Source organism: Anoplophora glabripennis, unplaced genomic scaffold (genome assembly GCF_000390285.2).
Source record: "Anoplophora glabripennis isolate ALB-LARVAE unplaced genomic scaffold, Agla_2.0 scaffold274, whole genome shotgun sequence".
In the NCBI taxonomy this organism is placed as follows: domain Eukaryota; kingdom Metazoa; phylum Arthropoda; class Insecta; order Coleoptera; family Cerambycidae; genus Anoplophora; species Anoplophora glabripennis.
Window position 1 is genome coordinate 202,625 of NW_019416630.1, and position 23,052 is coordinate 225,676.

At 30.4% G+C, this 23,052-nt stretch overlaps 1 protein-coding gene across 2 annotated transcripts in view; it reads right to left on the reverse strand.

Annotated features, from left to right (window-relative positions):
• LOC108908815 (globin) overlaps positions 1 to 23,052 on the reverse strand; it is a 91,861-nt gene that overhangs the window by 52,000 nt on the left and 16,809 nt on the right. Inside the window, exon 1 of one of the 2 annotated variants that reach the window (XM_018712957.2) lies at positions 8,607 to 8,688. The exons of the other annotated variant lie outside the window; for it this stretch is intronic. Coding sequence (XP_018568473.1) covers positions 8,607 to 8,619 — 13 coding nt within the window. The 5' untranslated portion in view covers positions 8,620 to 8,688. Of the gene's footprint in view, positions 1 to 8,606; positions 8,689 to 23,052 lie in introns of those variants that run through there. 2 annotated transcript variants of the gene reach the window in all.

The following is a 23,052-nucleotide window of genomic DNA, read 5'->3' on the forward strand; positions in this document are numbered from 1 at the left end:
TACGAATGTTTCTTTATTAGAATAAGATTAAATTTTACGTACAGGGTGTCCCACATAAAATCGTTATTTATGTTGTAGCCTTGGTAGTTTCAAAATAAATTTACAGCTTAAAAATTGGTCTGGCTCAGGTAGATTTCTTTTTCAATCTACAAATCAGTAGCTACTTACCGATAAGAAGGAAACCACTAGTCTAGTCGAGAAGTGAGTTTTCTGCGAAAAATAGTTATTGTAATCCTAAAAATATGGTTGTTAGTACATTGGATTCGGAATTAAATTCTGAGAAAGAAGTATTTTTTAATTTATCCGCAATTAAAAATAGCAATTGTTATAAACAAAAAACGAAGAGAAAAAAGGGAGTCTCCTTTTTTAGCTATAACTAAAAAAATATTGAAGATAGCTGAAATTTCAAAAAAGATCCTGAAAGAGGAGAAAATTTCAGCAAAATAAGTCAGGACTCCCGGAATTGTAGCTCCATTATTTATAATTTTAATTTGACGTTGAAAATATGGCTTCGCGCGGCGGTTTCCGCATCGTCGCGTCGCCTCCAAGCAAAGTGTGCAACACAAAATAATTTTTTTATAGTATTCGATATTAATTTAAAAATCTAAATAAATTATAGTGTCATCTAGACACTTGAAGGAACACAGCCCAGTTGGAAAATAATTTTTAACTTGACTTTTCTTAGTTATTCAATTGTTAATGAATTAATCTTTCATAAAACTTGTAAAAGTTTAAATAATGTATCTACAAATTTTTTTCTTTCTGGGAGGTCTTTTTATATACATAATAAACAAGATTCCGTTGTAAAAGTTTATAAAAGTTTTTTCATTTGTTTATAATGAGTTTTTAAAGTTAACAAAAAATGAAAAATCCGGGAAATGTTATAAAAATTTTTTTTTACCAAATGTTTGATTTTACTTGTTTTTCTATTAATATATTGCGTTTATTAACTTAGCTAAAAAAATTTTAACGTTATTTGTTTATAAATTTGTTATAAACAAATGGACAAGTTTAATATTTTTGAAACATTTTTTTGCCATTTTATTGTCTTGGTAAATTAATGATTTTTAAAAACAAAAATTTTTCTTAAATAAATTTTTTAATTGTTTATAATCGATTTTTATATTTATTTGTCATTTAAATTATTTATTAAGAAATCATTTTTTTTTAAATCATCATTTGCTATTATCAATATAATTATAAAAAAAAAATTTATTCAAATTTTCATTGTTTATTTTATAAACAATTTGTTATAAACAAATTCTGATTTTCATTTTATTTTTTTTTCGTAACTTTAACGAATTATAAATACAGCTATGTGCATCAAAGTGGTAAATAACATTTTTTTCTAATTTTTATTGCATTTTTAAATACTTTATCACATCAAAGCTGAAACGGTCACCTATTTGATAAACTTATAAATTGTTATAATTTCTAAATTATTGATGATACGGTCTTTGACATTCAGGTAGATCTTTTAGATAATTTATTGATCTATAACATGAATTTTTTTACCTGCTTCATATCTACAATGGTTATATTTTTATAAACATTTGTATATAAAAAAATGCATTATCTAATTCTTTAAATGACTAAAACTTTTAAACTATTGAAGTTACGGATTCCACTATTTAAGACAATTTTATAGAGTAACTACTGGACTACTCAATAAAAATTTTTTTATATTTTTTATTCCATTTGTTTACGATGTTTTTTTATTTGTTTAAATTATCACACGATTAAGGGTACATTTTCTGGATTTTCTGTACTTTTTTTCTAACTAATGTCAATATTTTATATTCTTCTTGTTGTTTTCTTCAATTTTGTCTATTTTTAATTAAACACTTAACTTTTGTAAGAGCAGAAACTCAAAATTTTAACCAATTGTGCAGCCTGGAAGATATTTACGGAATACAATGAACTTTTGAGTTATAAAATAAACAATGAAAATTTGAATAATTTTTTTTTTGTAATTATATTGATAATAGCAAATGATGATTTAAAAAAAAATTCTTAATAAATAATTTAAATGACAAATAAATCAAAAAAACGATTATAAACAATTAAAAAATTTATTCAAGAAAAATTTTTGTTTTTAAAAATCATTATTTTACCAAGACAATAAAATAGCAAAAAAATGTTTCAAAAATATTAAACTTGTCCATTTGTTTATAAATTTGTTATAGCTAAGTTAATAAACGCAATATATTAATAGAAAAACAAGTAAAATCAAACATTTGGTAAAAAAAAAATTTATAACATTTCCCGGATTTTTCATTTTTTGTTAACTTTAAAAATCATTATAAACAAATGAAAAAACTGTTATAAACTTTTACAACGGAATCTTGTTTATTATGTATATAAAAAGACCTTCGAGAAAGAAAAAAATTTTTAGATACATTATTTAAACTTTTACAACAAATTTTATGAAAGATTAAGTCCACGAAAAATTAGTTCATTAACAATTGAATAACTTTAACAAAAGTCAAGTTAAAAATTATTTTCCAAATTTTCCTGTGTTCCTTCAAGTGTCTAGATGACACTAAAATTTATTTAGATTAGATTTAGGCCCGATTTTTGAAAAAAAACCTAATTCGCCCGGACTACTAGGCTTATTTTATTCATTATTCAATTCTTCAAAAGTCTTCAAAATTTAGAAATAAAAAGTTGTCATTCTGGGAACAATTGTTTATACAAATTTTGACTTTTTTAGTATTTGTAGAATAAGCTTTACAAGTCGATTTTTCAGAGCACTATATTTCATTTTTGCAATAAGTATTTCGTTCTAAAAAAGTTTTTTTTCTGTTCTTCATTAGTATTATTTTTGGTTTTCCATTTAAAAATTAAAGTAAGTAGCAAAAAAAATAGTGTATCTGGCAATTGAATTCAGATCCACTATAACTGCAGGCTAATTATATTTGAAATCGCATTATATTGCTTGGTAATTGTCCAAAACATGACATAAATTTATTTAATTTTAATAAGCAATAGCATAAAATCGATGTAAAATTTCCCTGGGAACACGATGGTGCAATTATTTTTTTGCTACTTGCCGTAGTTTACGAGATATTTGCGAAAAACCTTATTTTTACGGGTTTTTGACCTTTTGACCCCTTGCCTGATCACCTAGGTCAAAAATTTTTGCGGATTCGGATTCCTGAGGGTCGAAAACATATTTGCGCCCAGGTTTGATCGACAGAGGAAAAAATGGAGGTTCAGCCTTCATTTCAATGGACTAAATACATACAGTAATATTATATATATATTTTATGCCTATACATATTATTCTCCAAACGCAATTAGTAGCAAGATTCTATATATTTTAGTAATTAAGCAGTGTTTTTAAGTTAAAACGACTCGTCAAAGTAAAAAAATATTTCAGGTTAGGTATATATTTTTTTTACTGAAAATAGCAGTTAATTTACATTATCGGATTGTTAATGTGAAAATATAAACATTAGACTGTTGACTATTCCATGTTATACGTGTTTTAAGGTCACTTTTGAAGAAGAAACTACATGTAATTTTAAAAACCGTATTTCTGTTTTTATAATGAAGGAATAGTAATTATAAGATTGTTTAAGCTTATTAACTAAAAATTATTGCCTACTCAATAAAAAAATATTATTGTCCTCGATAATCTATTACTGATTAATAAAATATTTACTCTCTTTCCTTATAAGATTGTATGTACACAAATTGGAGCCGTTCCTGAAAAATCGGGCGAATATGGTTGCAGTGTAAATTATTAGACTTGAAGCGTTGGCCGCTAGAGCAGCACCTGCCGGGGTCCCGTTTCGTGACTCACGCTGGGCGATATTTTTTGTACAAAATCCCGTCCTTAAAGGAATGTTTCTTTTAATGTGGACAAGATTTTGAACGTTTTCAGTCGTTGGCAAGCATTCCTTGGTGTCGGATGAAGTATTGTTTATTTTTTCGTTATTCGATATGGAGTGGAACGATGATTTGTGTCTCAAATTAGTTGAATACCGGAATAATCCTATATTTCTGGAGCCATTCTGCAGAAGGTGCTGTAATGATTGCTGTCTTCACTCCGAAACTCATCCGGCAAATTGCTTGTATTGTAGGAACTTCTATTTTTATGTTGTCATCCACGAACATCTCGGTGTACGTTTCTTCTTTTTGTTCTGAACTAAAGAATTCCCAAACTAAAAGTCCAGCACTAGCACATAATAAATCATCATCACTTGATGACATTATAATGAAATGATCAATTCAAATGCAATGCTGCACAAAATGACCGAACCACACACAACAGTTTCCAATTCAAAACTAAATCCAGTGTGGACTACAACAAAAATTATTTCTAATCGTTTCCAATCCCAACTCCATTTCCAAGATACGAATTTAGTGTTTAATAATCTAGAATATTATTTTTTTGAAATCTTTCTCGAGATAATCCATAATAACAAAAATAAAAATTTGCAACTGATCTAGTAATATTTTAACTGGACATTCTTTTTTTTTCAGTCCTACCTTGTATTTAAAAAAGAATTAATATGTTTTTACACTCGATTTATGAAACGGTTAAAAAAACATGGAGGCAAAAAGAATTTGCAACAATTTGAAAATGCTCTGTATGGGTCATTCCATACTAAATCACTAGGGCGTGACTAGTCCAAATTTAATTGTCCTGATTTTTTGGTACCATTTAGTACCCATTTAGATTTCACGAACTTTTTTTTAATTTTTATTTCAACCTCTCAAGAATCTGAAATTTTGGGCAAAAAATTTTCAAATACCTATAACTTGGCAAAAAGTAAAGATATCATACCTAAACTTTTCTTTCCATTTTGTTCGTTTTGAACTGTAGTTTTATAAAAAAATATAAAAAAATACGATTTTTTTTTCTTCGAAAAATTCTCAAAAAATCGTCTTATATGCAATTTATGGAACAGGTTGTACAGGGTGTTTGATTAAGGCCGGTCACCGGATGTATATGGGAACCTATTGATCCTACAGGTTCGGGGAAAAATTCTTATAATAAAAGTGGCCATAAAAATTTCACTAAAAATATTTTCATTTTCCGCAAACCTCCGCAAGAGGGCGCAATTGATCAAGAAATTTTTAAAATTAATGTAATCATTTGTTTCTTATTTCGATTTTCAGGACTAACATTGATCACCGTTATAGGGGAACTTTTAAGAATGAAAATTTTAAAGTGATACCTAATTAAATTCGAATTGAATAATCAAGTCAATTTTAATTAATTAGTTTGATAAAAAATCATACTTTTCACCTAAGCAACAATTGATTCATTGGTTGCATCTGCTAAATAAAGGTTGGAAGTTCGATACCTTCCGGGGGAATACTTTTTTTTAAATTTTAATTCCTCCTAATCCTGGATAAAGTGTGAAGGGAGGCCGGTTTTTGTAAAATAATATGTAATTACCGAAACAGCAAATATCGCTTTGTTTCGAAATGATACGGGAGTAAATGAAAGTTTATTATCCTTTTTTGGGTACAATACGAAAACTTAAATATTTCCTAAACGGTTTGAAATATCGAGATGCGTTTTTGACCAGTATTATTTTAATTAAATGTTGGTTATCTGTAAGGTATTGTAATTTTACAAGCCTAATTGCAAGAAAATTCATTAAAGCGATCCGAAAATACAGCATTTTTTCAAATTAATAGTAAAAACTTATCTCACCCCTTTATTAATTGAGGAAATTAAAAATGTCACTAGGAACAGTTTTAGGAAATGGACTATCGATTAAAACTTATAAAGAATATAGGCGTCCATGTTAATATGGCTTTTTTTTCATTTAAAGTCAATTCCTTGATCAGTTGCGCCTTCTTGCGGAGATTTGCGGAAAATTTAAATATTTTTAGTGAAATTTTTATGGACATTTTTATTATAAGAATGTTTTCCCAGAACCTGTAGAACCAATAGGTTCCCATATAGAGCCGGTTACCGGCCTTAATCAAACACCCTGTATAGTGAGATCTTTTTATTCTACTTTTTGTCGAATTATAATTTTAATCGTTAAGAGATTTAACAACTACTGGAGTCGAATCTTTCGAAATAGCGCTTGGATCACAGGAATAATGGAATAATACAGAAAATAAAATCCGTCAAGTGTTCTAAAAATAAATTTTTTCTATTTCGTCATATATATATGTTTGTACTAACTACAAAATGTCAAAATATAACAAATATTATGGCATTACGCAAAATAAACTTTTTAATATTGAAAAAAATTGGAATATGTACTTGTTTAGTTAATAATTTATATATTTAGTAATATTAAGTATGTAGTAGAAGTAATTTTAAAAATATGATATTTTTAGTAATTAGTGATCGCGATTTACTTCTATATTAAAATTTACTTTAATAGCGTACATTATCTGTAAAAAAAAGAAATTAAAAAAAAATTAATTCGAAAAAAAAATAAAATAAAAAAAGATCCCATTCTAGAAGCTGTTTCATAAATTTGAATATTTGAAGACGATTTTTTTGAGATTTTTTCAAAAAGCACTTTTGGTATCAAAATGAAAACTCAAAAAAACTAAATATATTATTTTTATATAAAACTACTTCTCAAAACGAACAAAATGAAAAAAAGAGTTTATAATATCTTTAGTTTTTGGCAAGTTACAGGTATTTGAAAATTTTTTACCAAAAATATTCAAATGCTTCATAACTTTTTGGGGAGTTGAAATAAAAATTTGAAAAAATAATCAAAGCTGACTACTCTAAATGGGTACTAAAATAATACCATTACCGCTATGCGTGACAGTTGTATCGTTTTCAAAAAAAAAAAAATAGTTTAAAGTTATTCCTGATGGGATAAAAACGTGGTTACAATTGGGGCCTTATTTCTAGGACATCCTGAATAAAGCCTGATTCGCTTGGTGATCTCAGAAACGGCATAAGATGGAAAGTAAAATTACAAAGTTATTTAGCAATAAAAGCTTTCCATTAAAGCATTCTTTTCTTGTAAGCTTATCTTGATATGCCACAAATCGCATAAGTTGAATTGTTTTAGAATGTGTTTTTCGTCATATGAATGATGACCAACGTAGGTGTTCACAGAAGTATTCTGAAATGCTATAGAGATTTCTTTTAATATTATTTGGTCAATTACTTAAGATTTTGAATTTTTATGTAGTTTTGAACAACATTTTCTGTTTTTTGGGAATTCAAATAAAAGAAAATATATGTATGTAAATTTTATTCACAACATATCTTTCTTCTGAATAAAAACAGTTTAACCAATAAGATATTTATTCCACTAAATTTATTCGCTTACATAGTAACGAGCTTTTGTATTTTAAGTTGGTAGAACTCTCCCTCTTGTTCACCTAATCAGCTTTAATTTTAACCGTTTCCAAATAACTTTCCATAGACAGAATTCAAGATTTTAAAAAGGTGAAAATCACTTTGTGACAAATGCGGACTATAATAATTTGTCGGATGATCCGTAATCAATCAAAAATTGTACCATATCCCTTATAAGGAGTTATAACAGATAAAAGCATAGTGCGTTTGGTCAATAATACTTGACGTTTATTTTGGTTTGATTGGCACATCTCAGTTATCACAATTATCTTCTTTAATTTATTCAATCATGAAATTTGTCACCTTCATTTTATTAGGTTTTCAAAAACGGTCTCTTAGCTTCTCCGTCATAGTTTTCTTTGTTTGGTCATTTAACATTCGCAAAATATATGTGGCTTACATTATTTATGGTAACTCCGATAATATCATGCTCTGAAGAAAATTAACATGGTAGGTATTAAGTATAGAACACAATCTTATTTGTCCATTTTGATGGTTCTTCACCACCAACAGATATTTCTTTTTTGCGAAAGACTCATCCATAATATCGTTTCCATAAACTGCAGCGCGTTGACAGTTTCAGATTTGGATACTATTGGTAAAAACTTGATACAACTTAATACACACGTGCGTCTTCAAATAATTAACAACGCGTTTATTTTTATAAGAGCGTATTTTGTTCACAAATGGGTACTAGATTTTGAATGACCTTCGTATTTCAAATAACATTGGAGTGGTATATTACCTGGAAAATAAGTTTATGTAACCAAAATAACAACTATGTTCCACAGTTTATTAGAAAATTATTATACCATGAAAAAATAATAAATCAAATGAAAAATTAATTTCCATAATATATTTATTTTGTACTTTTAGTTTAGTTAGTTCACTTAAAAATTTGTATAAGCCTTTTCTGTATCTTTTGTTTTATTAACTTCTGAACAATATTAATGTTTTTTTTGCTTTAAAACTTCATTTTCCAATAGGAAAAAATGGATGGAGGGAGACAAAAGATTTATTTCACGGATGGTAATTGCGTCCCCTTTAAAAAGTTAAGAATATTTGAAAGAATTTCTTATGTATTGCACAATAATTTATTTTATTTCTATGTCTGTAATATATATATATGTATTTCCTATATTTTTCTCGAATTATGCATTACTTTATAGATACATACACTGTATATGGAGCGACTAGTAGAATTACCAAATTTATCTAATGGGACAATCTTGCATCTTTTAAGATTATAATATAGATAATAATATTAGATTATTAATAAAGGCACTATCTGTTGACTCACCAGTTATATTCATTGTTAATCACTACACCAAAAAACTTGATCAGCTGTCGCGACAAAGCACTGGAAAGAAGAATAAAGTGTTAACCAAACCACGTGGTGTTATGTGCGGGGATTTGAAAGTGAAACACGAACTTTGTCAGAACCAGAGTTCTTCGAATATACCGAGCCAGTGAAGTAGGTTATATTTTTTACAGAAGGTATTTCAAAAGAAATGTTTGAATGAGGTGCTTGCATACAAAACGTGTAACGTTTTATTACTGAATATTATCCTAATTTAAAATAATAGTTAATTTGAGCTAAGTTGCTAAACACCCCTTATATAAATTTTGATTTGGTTTTAAAAAATTTTAATTTAACTTGTGACGTAGTAGACTATGGAAGTTGTTACATAAATCTTATTTAAGTAATATTAGCCAAATTTTAGTTTTAAATATGTTTTTAATCTTCAGTTAAATAATGATTCCATACATTTATAAAATAATATACGGAAAGTTTTTTTGTGACATTATTATAATTCTCTGTTAATATCTAAAAATCTGACAAACACCTCTTTAAGAAGCATCTGAATGCAAAGCAAGTTAATAAGAACTTGTGATAAGAACTTGTAGTGTCTTTTAAATATATAACATATTTTTATTAAAAAAATATTTTTAACATTTGGGATTCGTAGATTGCACAGTTTCAGAATCATATTGCTCTTCTTCAAAATAAATTTTTCCTGACGATTATTTTAAGTTTAAGTTAGCTTTATACTTTTTATTATTCTTATAAGATGCGTGAACTGTTCCCTCCGTTGACATTTTTAAACATTTGATAACAATTTTTTCCTGTATTATATATTATGTAATTGCAAAAAAGATGTTTAAGGCAACACTAAACAACTGAAATTGTCAATATTCAGGTTTATGCTGTATTACTAAATATTAAATACTCTCCTATATATAAAATGTGCAGTTACTATAATAACCATCAAGAATCTTTGTACCTATTTGCAAATGTATCAACTAATAATAATCATTGAGTGAACATGCATGTTGCGTCCGTGACTGAGCTTTATTTCTCGCAACAAACAATTTTTTTATTTCACTATTTTTACACTTTGGGACTTTTACTTTAACTTTTGAACTTTAATTTTTATATTTAAATAACACGGAGTTCTAAAGTGAACTAAGATGAACAATTCTAATGACACGAAGTTGTGTAGCGATGCGACAACGAACTAAGGTGTTTTTGCTTTGTAACAAGGGCTATTTATAAGTTCATTTCATCTTAAGTCAGCAAATGCTGATGAGAAACAATAGGTTTCCTAGAAGTCCTCGGTAACTTGACACTACTCCTTTGTTCTAGTGCTTATCTTTATACAATACAATATTGTATCCTAACTTGAAATTATTATTAAGTCCGAAATGAACACAGTTGAATTTTCATATAACATGCATTATATTCATGGTGATTTAGGTTAAGCATATCTGTATAAATATTAATTGTTTTTCTTCTTTTTTTGTATTATGTTATTTAGTTATTACATGCATTGTATTTTTTCTGTATTTACCCATCCTGTAAATGGAATTTTCTGTTGGGTGGTATATAAAAATAAATAAATTAATTAATAAATTAATAAATAAATAAACATAAAGTATTAAAATTGTTTCTTATGCTAGGTTGCGTAGAATAATGCTTATCCTAGTAGATTAGGCTGTGCGAAAGAATTTTGATATAGGTTGGAATTAGGAATCAAAATTTAATATCAATTAATGGTTGGTTCACTAATCAGGCGACAAGACTGAATGTAAGTGAAATAGAAATTCTACATCTATGAGTAGACCCTGCCACTCAATGCCTTGGCTTTTAAACGACCAAAGTGGCAGAAAGACACCTGCTATTTCGCAGATACTATGAAAGTTATACTTTTGTTAGCACAAGGTGAAACAGTTTATAAACTGATGATATTGCAAGAAACAACTAACCAAACAGACCATTCATCAGTTCTAACCAATATGCCATATCTGGGACGACCGACGAATGATCCAGTATTTTTGGCGTCTTAACTACAGACAAGAAGTGAGTTTAAGAGACACATAAATACTTTTTAATTTAACTATGAAAGCAAGACCTTTGTCACCACTAGGCGAAATAATTTTGAAACTGATGAAGTTGCACAAAAAATAGCTAGAACATCCGTCGGTTATCCCGTCTAAGACATGCGATGACAAATAATAAATTGGAAATCGATATATGTCTAATGAGTCCGGTTGATGATTGATCATATCATGCTATAATTCAATGATGATAGGTCCGCAGTATAGTTATGTTCCGCAATTTCATCAGTTTAGAGATAAGATATCTAAAATGTGCATGGAGAGATGTTTATAGCTGATTCATCTGATTAGTAATCATATACCATGGAAACAATGTTAACCTAAGAAAACAATTTTCAATTATATCTACTAGAATATGCTAAAGATTATGGAAAATCAATTCTATCAAACGAAACGTATTGGAAGATTAAAGGAGCACTCATGATTTTGTAATAAAATAAAATTTTTGCGAAATAATGTATTTTATAGTCACTCATATCCATGACATTGTTAATCAATTAATTAATTATAAATAATCTTTTCCATTCAATTAGTATGTTCAATGTTGGTATTGAACTCCTGCTACTACTGCTTAGTTCAATACTGTTCGTACATAATTATGAACTTAGATTAACTAACAAGAGAGAGCACCCCATTTTTTTCTCTAAATGTACGCTTGTGCTGATAAATATTGCAATATAATTAAACGATTCTCGGCGGTTAGCGGTTTCCTCTGCAACAATACATAGGAACACCTCGCGGCATTTTCATAATGTGGCGCAACCTTTTCCTAAAAGGTAGAATGTGTAATATGTGTTGCTTGGTGATAACACTTGGGAAACTACTTTTAATTATTTTTAGATTTATGTGCAAACGATGTATTTAGTGCAATTATGTGGATACCAGTCTGTATCTACCAAGGTTTGTATTCTTTATGACTCAAAGCGCATCAGATACAATCTAATACCTATACGTATATTATTCTATAAATTCACTTTGCACAGAAGTATTATATAACATTAATAACCGTCCACTCATAGTTTTAACAGGAGACAAACATTTTATATACTTAAATGAAATAGAAGAAAAGTTTATAAAAATTAAATTACAATCGACTTCTATCGTTTTTAAAATAAATCTGAGATGTAGTTTTTTTAAGGAGTATATAGTATATTATACCGGATTTTCTTTATTGCTTAAAGTACATATTTTACACACTAGAAGAGAAAATAAATCACATTGAGTTATTTGTTGTAACCGGGTGTCAACTGAAACAGACACGCTTATAGTGCCACTATATGAGTTATAGCTTTCTTGTTGCCTCTTGGTAGTTTACAATTATGATTAGAAATTCAATACAAGAGGTGCACGATTTTTAACATATTTCATATTTTTAGCATACATCTCATTAATAATCACATTTTTTATTTATATTGATGAGTGATGCGTTTCTGAAGTAGTGGCCTACTTTTTGTGACAGCCAATATAACAATATCTTCAAAACAATTTCTGCCACATTCAAAATTATATTTTTGCCAAACAATTTTTAAATTTCGCGCATTTGTATTGCGAAGAATTTACGCAGAGACATCAATTATTTATTTACTGGCATCAAAATGATTTATGGTATCCCGCACTTACATAAACGCTCCTGATTCGAATTTGTACAAGGGACAACGGAGGCTAGCATGCGTGAAATAATCATATAAATATAATGAAATCAAACTGTGTTATCCCTATTATACAGGGTGGCCAAATGAAAACGAAACAGAGCCATTTTCAGGAACTGCGTCAAGATTGTAGAAAAACGCTCAGACCCGTCGATTTTAGATTAAACGGGGACATTATTTGCTGGTATTTTTGACTCCGCCACTTTCACTCCCAAGCAAGGGTAAGCATCATCCCAAAATATTTAAATGGCATTGGGGGTTGAGTAATATTTCTTTTGAAAGCTCTTACAATTCTCTTTACAACAGACTTTAAATTTTATAATTCCGCCCAATACTTTGAAAAAAATTTACATTTTAAAATTTAAATTATGTTTAGTTGCTTACTTACTACTTAGTTGATTAAATGTTCAAACTGATGACCGCCCGCTTCCATACAAGAATAAAGATTTTGTTCGAAACGTTCGCGCACATTCCGAAGCATTTCCGGAGTGATTCGACGGCATTCGTCGACGATTCTTTGACGCAAATCTTCCAGCGACGCTGGCTGTGTTTTATAGATTTTACTTTTTAGGTATCCCCACAAAAAGAAATCAAGGGGCGATAAATCCGGTGATCGTGGAGGCCACTCAATGCTGCCTCTTCTCCCAATCCAATTCCGTAGAAAACGTTGGTCCAAATACTGACGGACAATTAACGCATAATGCGGAGGAGCACCGTCCTGTTGAAAAATCAAATGATCTTCATCATACTCTGGAACATTTTCAATAATATCAGTCAAGGCAGGGTCAATAGCGTCTTCCAGTAATTGCAAATACATTTGGCCAGTCAAATTACCAGGTAGAAAAAAAGGACCCACCAGCCGGTCACCGAAAATTCCAGCCCATACATTTAATTTTTCCGGTTGCTGTGTATGCACCTCGTGAAAAACTCTTGGGTTTGAATCGGACCAATAGCGGCAATTGTGACGATTTACCGTCCCGTTCAAGAAAAAACTGCATTCATCAGAAAAACAGATGTTAAAAAGGAACTGTGGATCGTTCCCTGCTCGCTCACTCATTATTTCGCAAAATTGCAAACGGCGGTCATAATCATCCTCATGAAGTTCCTGGACTAAATGTATTTTGTATGGATGGAATTTATTCTTCTTCAAAATGGTTTGTATGCTAGTTCGATTGATCCCAGACACAGATGCCAGCTGCCTCGTACTTAATGTAGGATCAAGATGAACTTGTCCCAAAACTGCAACTTCACTAGCTTCATTAACTATAGGTTTTTCAATTTCTCGTTTTTTATTGGCTACGTTCCCTGTCTCTTGAAATTTTTTTACTAACTCTAGAACATACTTCCTCCTGACATGTCGATCTTGATGTTGTTCATTAAATAGCTGAGCTGTTCTATTCGCACATTTATTGTTCATAAAGTAAAGCGAAATGATATCTACCCTTTCCGCAATGGAATAAACCATAGTGTTTAATTTTCAAAAACACAATTAAATAAACTACCAACCAACGCTTCCAAATAATACTAGAAAATAATTTGGAATCCACTAATTTTACGTTCATTGTGTGTGTATAGCATTCATTTCTGTTTTTTACAATTGTGTTTTTTTTTACGAAAGTGATAACAAATCGCCAAAAACCAATGTAACGCAAGAAATACTAAATTTATACCATTGGCGTACTTAACTCGAATGACTGACATTTTTACCGTTACTAATTGTTTGTACATAAGTTTCAACTTTAAAATCAAAATTCTTAATAAGTATTGGGCGGAATTATAAAATTTAAAGTCTGTTGTAAAGAGAATTGTAAGAGCTTTCAAAAGAAATATTACTCAACCCCCAATGCCATTTAAATATTTTGGGGTGATGCTTACCCTTGCTTGGGGGTGAAAGTGGCGGAGTCAAAAATACCACCAAAGAATGTTCCCTTTTAATCTAAAATCGACGGGTCTGAGCGTTTTTCTACAATCTTGACGCAGTACCTGAAAATGGCTCTGTTTCGTTTTCATTTGCCCACTCTGTATAAAATATTTTTAGAATTAACAGAAGGGTCGCAGGGGAGCGTAACCATCGCTGTATCTTTGGTGGCCTATAAATCAACTCAACATTCTTCTTTCCCGTCTCCGAAAAATCGCCACTGTTGAATATGTATTACTAACATCTGTACCAGAGAAGCTGAACTAAGCTTCGGGCCTGAGTTGCCTCCCAATTCCTAAATAATAATGAAAATATGTAAACAGTATTTGAATTTGCAAACTTTACAAATTCTGAAGTATGTTTCAAATTGAAATTTGTCTTTGAGGTGCCGTTCTAGTCCCTGGTGGCAGAAGTCCTCGTTTTAGCTGCGATCGGTAAGTATTAAGAATACGCATATCATATTATTTATATTGCTCGTTTTCTTACAGATCAGTTACATTTAACAAGATGGTATCTGATAGTATCGACCGTAACATATAAATATTTTGGTGTTGCCTATGACATGTAGATTGTGATGTCGAACTGCGATTTGTATTTACGTTTAAATTTTTGATAAAAATTAATTGTCTTCATTATACAGGTGTTATTGACTGAAATGATTAGAATTGAAATTATTCTTCAATAGTCATTCAAGAAGCAGTTAGCAAGAATCGAAGTTATCATCAATGATACTAATAATGCATCAATTAGAAAAGTTCCAAGCCAACATGTCACGTGATACGGAACTTGTTTCTGAAACAACTGATGGAAACCAAAATTAGTTATAATTCACAACTTTTATTTATATAGTCCTAATTTAAGACATATAAATGAGAAATGGTGGTTATAATTGAGGTATTAACTTATAAAATGCAATTAAACATTTATTTTGCAAAAACATTAAATATAGAATAATGGAATTTAAAGTATTTTCCATTTATTCATACCTTTATATTAATATTAAGTTCTATTTCTTACTTTGTGTACTGTTCAATTTTATTTGAATTGTGGAAATACTTATGTACTCGTATATACTTACTGTATATTTTGGCACCAATAATGAAACTCTATTAAAAAGATAGTCAGTTGAAAATCTTCTCTCTATATTTCTTATGCAAAACATAACTATTACAGTTAATATTTATGTCGATTCATTTGCAAACTACCGAGTAAAATTTCTGAAAAATGTCAATATCTGGAAATATGTTTGACGTTGATTGATGAAACTTGGTTCGGCAATTTAAATAATGTAAGTAAAAGTCATTTGTATAGTAGCGGAGATGCTGAGAGACACACGCTGTCAATAAGAACCTCAATATTTCGACGTAACTAAGGAAAGATCCAGGCCGAAACCAATATGATATAATTAATACACAGAAAGTCAAAACTAATATAAAAAACGTCTGCAAATACAGGTAGCGACAGAAACACAAAAAGTTACTTATTTTGTACCTACACAAAAGTTACTTATTTTGTACACAAAAGTAATAATAACAATGAATAATGGATAATAATGAATAATGATTGGACACCTTACATTTCTAGAAGCCGCTAACAACAAACAGGTCTTTGTTCTCTCTATAACACAAAGCTCAAGGTTGAATTTAATTTTGACAAGGATTTGAGCATAACATATCAAAGGACTTTTTCAACATTTTTCAACACAGCATATATTCATAATTTTCATATCAAAAGGACTAAATTGGCACAAAATAAAACCATTTTTGCAATACCTTTAACATACCTAATTCCAATATCTGATTCTCCACTTTCCTGACGCCTGACCAATTCCTTTTTTACATCCTTGTAATATTCAATTTGACGAGGAGTACGATCAAACGGACAGTATATCTTCCGGAAAGATCTATTTTTCTTCAAGACTAAGGATTTCATAATGTAATTTTTTTTCAACTTCTCATCTTCAAGGAACAACTTAATTGGGCGACATTTATTATTATTATAGACATATATTCTTTTGAAGTTTAACACAGGGATATTATTATCAGGAATTTAACAATTTTGTCGATGTCGTTACGTTCACTTTCTAACACATCAGCTGCTGTTGAGTCCTGATCCTTCTCAGGGACTTCAAAAATAACCATATTTCCTTTACGCATCTTTGGTCGATTTCATTGATCAATTTCAATAAATTGCGATCTGATCACAGATGCAAAATTATTAGATTTATGATCCTGAATATCCTTCTGAAGACTAAAAATAAGAGCTTTAAGATCCTTCAAGTCATTACCTAACGATCTGCAACCACCACACGTCCAATCACAACCTTTACTAGTATCAGCTAGCATATGAAGCTCTTCTGTAGTAATATTAACACATGAATGTTTGTACATCTTATTGCAGACGCAACATTTGATCATTAGGTTGAATTTAGAAGACTTGTTACAGCAAACACAAATAGCCGTACTGGGCGGCATTTGTATTAACTTCTCGATAGGGAGTTTATAATTATCATTATACTTTAATTGACACGTGGGAACTTAGAATTGTTGTACCTTCAGAGAATGAATACCAGACTCTTACCGTATGTCGCTTATGTACAAGGTAATCCAGTGGTTGGTCGTATAGGGTGACACTTAAGTTGGAAGAACAAGAAAACATCAAAACCTTCCAGGAAGGGTTTTAATAACAATAAAAACAAAACAAACAAACAAAATAACGACATAACGGGTTCGAAAAACATTATTAAATAATTTATTGACACGCGACAGCGTACCGAGATTCAGGGAATGTGCGATCCATAGCAAAATTTGGAATGACTTTATCCATTATTAAATTAACCCGAGACTCTAAAACTAAACAGACTGCTCAATATGGAACCCAAGGAAAAACTGCCTTATCCGGAGATCTCTCCTGAATTCGACACCTCGCTTCGACACGCCCATTTCTTGGGTCCAGAAGTTTCTGTTCTTATCTTATTGGTGGACTGAATATCGGGACGTTTTGGTATAACTATACTATGTTTATAATTACCTAATTGACTGGACTTACATTTATATAAATAATTCTGTGACTAACTGATCGCGCAAGTAACCCTAGCCTTCCTCTAGCGACTCCGTGTAGCAATACGGGACGGATTAGTTAATCTCATTTAATCTATTCTTATAGCTTGGAAAATCCGCCTAAAAACCAGCTATTTTATCTATTATTATTTTTCTAACAACTTCTAACAACTTATTCTTCGAATTCCTACGTTCATTGGAATGCATTTCGCGCGTTATTTGAAATGTTAAAAAATACTGTCTTCTCCGAAGAACGGCCTTGTGGCGACGCTAAACCTACTTGAAAAACCCTTAACTTTTCGATAAATTAGCGTTAACTGAAACATTTTACTTTTTAGCCCATCCGTTCCGAGAACTAATAAATAAATTACCACGCGTCCCGGCTTTTTTTAAGTGATGCGCCAATGGTCAAGACGATACGACAGGAGTAACAAGTAATAATAGGTTAGATTGCAAGAAACTGCAAAATCTTCATCCAAAATAAACTTTCCTTGACCAATTTATACACTACACAAATCGTATGTACTAACTACAATTATTTATCAAAACAAATAAATAAATTACTTAAATTTCTACAAATATGAAGGTATCTCCAGTACCAACACACTCAACACGCTATGCTGCTAATGCTTTCTCTGAAAAATCATTATACTTCTGAAAACTGTAAGTATTGGAGCTTAATTGTGAGTGGCTATCAATTTTATTGATTATTCTCAACAAAAAAATAAATATATAAAAATCTCACAACAGTTAAGGTTCAAATCTACCTATAACTTGGGAGTTAGTTGTATTGATTCATTGACTCCGATTATATTATAAATAATTTTTTGCCAATTAAATCTTTATTCATATACTTACTATAAAAAGTAAATGAAAAATAAAACCTTGCAAACTACATTTTCTTACGCAAAGGGTTTAGCAAAAGAAATGAAAGGCAATAGTACACAAGCTATTTAATGCACAAATAAAAGACTTATTTGTGCATTAATTCTTATTTAGAAGAATTGTTATGTAATAAAGTCTATAAAAATGTATTGCTGGTTGCCTATTTGCTATAGAGCCCTCTTAAACGTATTAGCTAGAAATGCTCTTCAACAGAAAATTGGTATGTAACTTCGGTCTCTCCCATATTTGAAATGCGTTTATTCGTTTGATTCCAAATTGAATTTGAAAGAAAAAATATATGTATTATATTCGAAAATACATTTGAAAAAAAATTGTCGAAATTACTTTTAATACACAGTTGAATAAATAAAACAAAATTTTAAAACTACCCACTTTACGAAAAATATTTATAGTATTTTTTACTGAAATTACAATGTAATTCATTAAGAATTCAAAAAACAAGCAAATTTCTAGGCCACTGAATTTATCAGACTTTAATGATTACGTTATAACACTGTAGGTACTTGCAATAAAAAATCTTATATTTTTTTTGTGAAACGACAACTTTAGAAATATTGCCGTTTTATTTCTCTGTATGACAAGTTAATTTTAGGTTAAAAAAATAGTTATTCTAATATGAAATAAAATAGATCTAGTAGAGTTAAAAAAATTATTAACTGTAAAATATTTGTTGATTATTAATTCATATTTATTGATAAAGTACTAAGTTCTTTATTGAAGATTCGTAATATACCTGTAGGTTTACATTGGAATTTCTTGTGGATAGTTATTCTCAGTAATCAACCATTAATGCTTGTGTTTTTTTTATGCATCTACGAATTTATGAAGGTATTGCACAACAACAATCTGATTTCATTAAACGCATATATAATTTCCGTGATAATATTAATTATTATGGAAACAATCAATGCAATTTAAGACTTTTTAAAATAAAGTATTTATCTGTAGACATGGCGTCACTATCACTAATTCCAAGAATTCAACGCTAGTGGGTATTTTCAAAATTTATTTACTACTTGTAACTTATAGTTTTCTATGAAAAAAGATCTCTTCAATTTTATCTGAAAAAAATGGGTCCACTTCCAAGTTAATATTTTTTTAACCTATATCAAGCACTTTAAAAATTATAGGATGCTAACTATTCGTTTCGCAGAAACATCATAGGAATTATTTCTAAAAAATTCAGAAAAGTTTTTCTAAAAAATCTTATTAAATGAAGTCAAACAAATGTTCCTCGATACCAGAAAGAAATCTAAGTATGCAAGATATTAGTCATCGTCAACGGCGATTATAGAATTATATTAAAAATTTAAGATATTTCTTTGAATTATTACATCATTTAACAATTTCAATATATCAGGTACCTATATGTTTTTATATTAGTTGTATTTATTATTAGATATACAGGGTGATTCAGAACTTATTAAAAAAAAAAAATTCTGGATGTACAGGGGACCCTTACAACCTGACCTCGCACAATGCGACCGGTATGGCGGCGTGATAAAAACGGACAAAAACTTTCGCAAGGAAAGAAATATGTAAATAGAATCGCACCTATTTTATATCGGCAAATTCAAATGCTTTTTCCTTTATAAATTATTAATAAATTTAAGCAATTGTTCAAAATTTTATCCACTCACGTGTAAACACATTTGGGTCCATCTTACTCACTTTCTACGAACTAACACAAATGATGTCTTGCTTCACCATAACACAAATACTTCACCATAATACAAATGTTGTCTTGCTTCACCATAAATTAAAACAATATCCATCAACTCTGACTTGCTATACACGCAAGCCATTTTTGACACTAACTACTAAAAAACTGATATAAATACCACAGATAACAGGTAAAAACTACCGCAATGACGGATTTCAGTATTAGGAGTTACATGGCTCTCCACGCGTATTGCGAATGACGCTAGAGACTACAGTTGTCCAGCTATGTAGTGGTTTAATGTGCTATAACTTCAATAATTTTTTTCTCAGAAACTATAAGGATTTTACAAAAATTTTTTTTACAATATTGACTCCATTTCTCATGCCGCATCTATTCGCAAGTTTTTTTGGATAAGTTGTGAATCACCCTGTATAATTCTTAGTTGTTGTTTTGGATTAGGGTAGTTATTGCAGCATATCAGCAGTTAGGAGTTTTATTTATGTTATATTTCTCGAACTCGAATTTCTATTGGCTCTTATATCTCGATTATTATAAAATGTATGTACCATTTATATCTGTAGTGTTATGAAGTGATATCTATTAAAATGTATTATTTCTGGTGGAACACTGAAGCGACATACTGTTGCATTGTTCCATTAGAAATAAACTTCAATATGTCATTTCCAAGTAAATATGGAACTCAAAAAATGAGTAAACCACTATATACAGGCTGTCTGCAAATTTCATCGACAACCTTTGACTGCACATTCACGACGATAAATAAAGACGATCTACGAAAAAAAAGTTAAATAAAAAATGTTTGGTTTTTGGGTTACAAGCCTTCAAAGTTGTCAAAAATGAAACTAAATTTTTAATGGTACATGCATTTAATTAAAAACGTCATAAAATAATTTTTTTCACTTGTGATTTTAAAACATTTTAAACAACCGGGTTACTTTTGGTAATAGTTAAGGATTAATAATAGTGTTTTAACTGTCTAAATTGACATGCGCAGAGGTCAAAGCAAGATTTTATATGTTCATAACTATTTTACATTTGTTTGCTCGTTATTTTTTGTAAATACATCTTTTCTAATTACGAAGTATCACCACAAAGTAAGAGTACCCAATTTAAAAAAAAATCAAAACGGCAGTATACAGGGTGTCCCATAAGCACATGATCAAAAAGGTACTGCGACATTCTTTGGTTCAAAAGAAGACGATTTGATATAACTTCCAATAAGAAAAAATGTCTGGCTCCTCTGCTATTGACTGTCAAAGTTTTTGAAAAAAATATGTTTTTTGTTATATCTGGAGAATGTTAGGATGGATTTTAATGAAACTTGCTGTAGACTTGTTCCTAAGTAAGACTCATGTTTTGATGAAGCAACCGCGTCCATCCGCCTCAGGCTAGTGGTAAATTCTTGAGTGCCGTGGTACAAGAATTACCAGAACTTTTTATTTGATCGCTGAAATTAATTCATTTTATTTTTATTGATGCATCAGTCCTTTTTCGAGATTTTCGTGCTCTTGGTAAAATCTTGTAGCATTCATAGTTTTTACGTAAAAAATGCTTTCAATTTTAGACAATCACAATCACTACAACTCAAGTACAACAAATACTCACACCAATCACTAGTATCGTAGTAAGTATCTTGGTAAAATCTTGTTGCATTCATAATTTTTACGTAAAAAAATTGTTTCTGTTTCGTTGCGACTTAACAATTTTAGATGTACCGCAGTAAATTTGCCCTTTTACAAGAAGCAGCTTTCTCTAATAATAATTGCCAATTCTTTTACCTACGATATCAATATTGACAGTAAAATGGTTGCAATTTTAAAGTCTGTTGCAATGCGACGTATTGAATATCATTTTACTTCATTAGATTTATTTTTTGTTAACACTCAAAAAATGTAAAGACGTACTTAAGTAAGACATACTTCTCTTTATTGAAACTGGATGACAGTTACATAGATACGATAGATTATGGTAGAATTACGAGACATGTTCGATATGCCCCCCATTTTCTTGGATGCTTAGCTGGATCCTTCGACTGAAATTGAATTGAGCCATCCTCAACATTTTTGGATCATTCCGTATTACGTCTGCGTCGTTTTGAATCCTACGCAATAATTCTTCCTGGGATTCCACAGGAGTAGCATAAACTTAATTCTTAAGGCTCCCCATGGAAAAAAATCTAACGGCGTTAAGTCGGGGGATCTGGGGGGCCATTCGAAAGGAACATCCCTCCCTCTTCTTCCGATCCATTTGTGTGGAAAAGTATTATTTAAATGTGCAGTTACATTTGCACTAAACTGCGGAGGAGCACCATCGTGCATAAACTACATCTGAGCACGAAGATCGAGAGGGACGTCTTCCATTAGAACCCGAAAGGTATTCGTCAGAAAATTGAAATAATGTTTGCTATTTAAGCGGCGCGGCATGACATAAGGACCCAGAAGCATGTCATCGATGATCCCGGCCCAAACATTTATTGGAGATTCCACCTGAAAGTGATTAATACGCCTCGCATGAGGGATTTCTTCAGCGTAATGGTGGAAATTACGTGAATTAAAGATACCATGGCTGGTGAAACTTGGATCATGTGCCCGCGCTCCTTAAATAAAAGGGCAAAATTGAAGTCTTCTCTCAAAATGGTGTGGTATAAAAGCTCCTGAATAGACGTCGCATGATAAGGATGGAGGAGCTGCTGTCTTATGATGCGATTAATTGTACTTTTTGGTTCCACTGTCAGACGGCCGAGTACTGATATTTGGATCTTAAGCGACCCTATTTAAAACGTCTCCCTCAACGGCTACATTTCGTACTTGAGGGCGACCCACACGGTCAATGTTTCGAACACCAAATTGCCTAATCTCCCTCAAACTCATTTAAATCCATGTAAATCGGTAATCTGGAACCCGTCGATTTGGGTATCGCGCCGCGTAGACCGTACACTTCCACTCAAGTCTTCGCAAAACCCTAAGACTTTGATCAGTCGGTCATCTCTTCATTAGAAAACGCCATTCGAAACGAATGTATCGGACTGTATCGCTTACTCCGATAGTAGTAATTGTAGCGAGTAGTTGTTGTACTTGAGTAGTAGTAATAATGAATGTCTAAAATTGAAAATATTTTTTTGCGTAAAAACT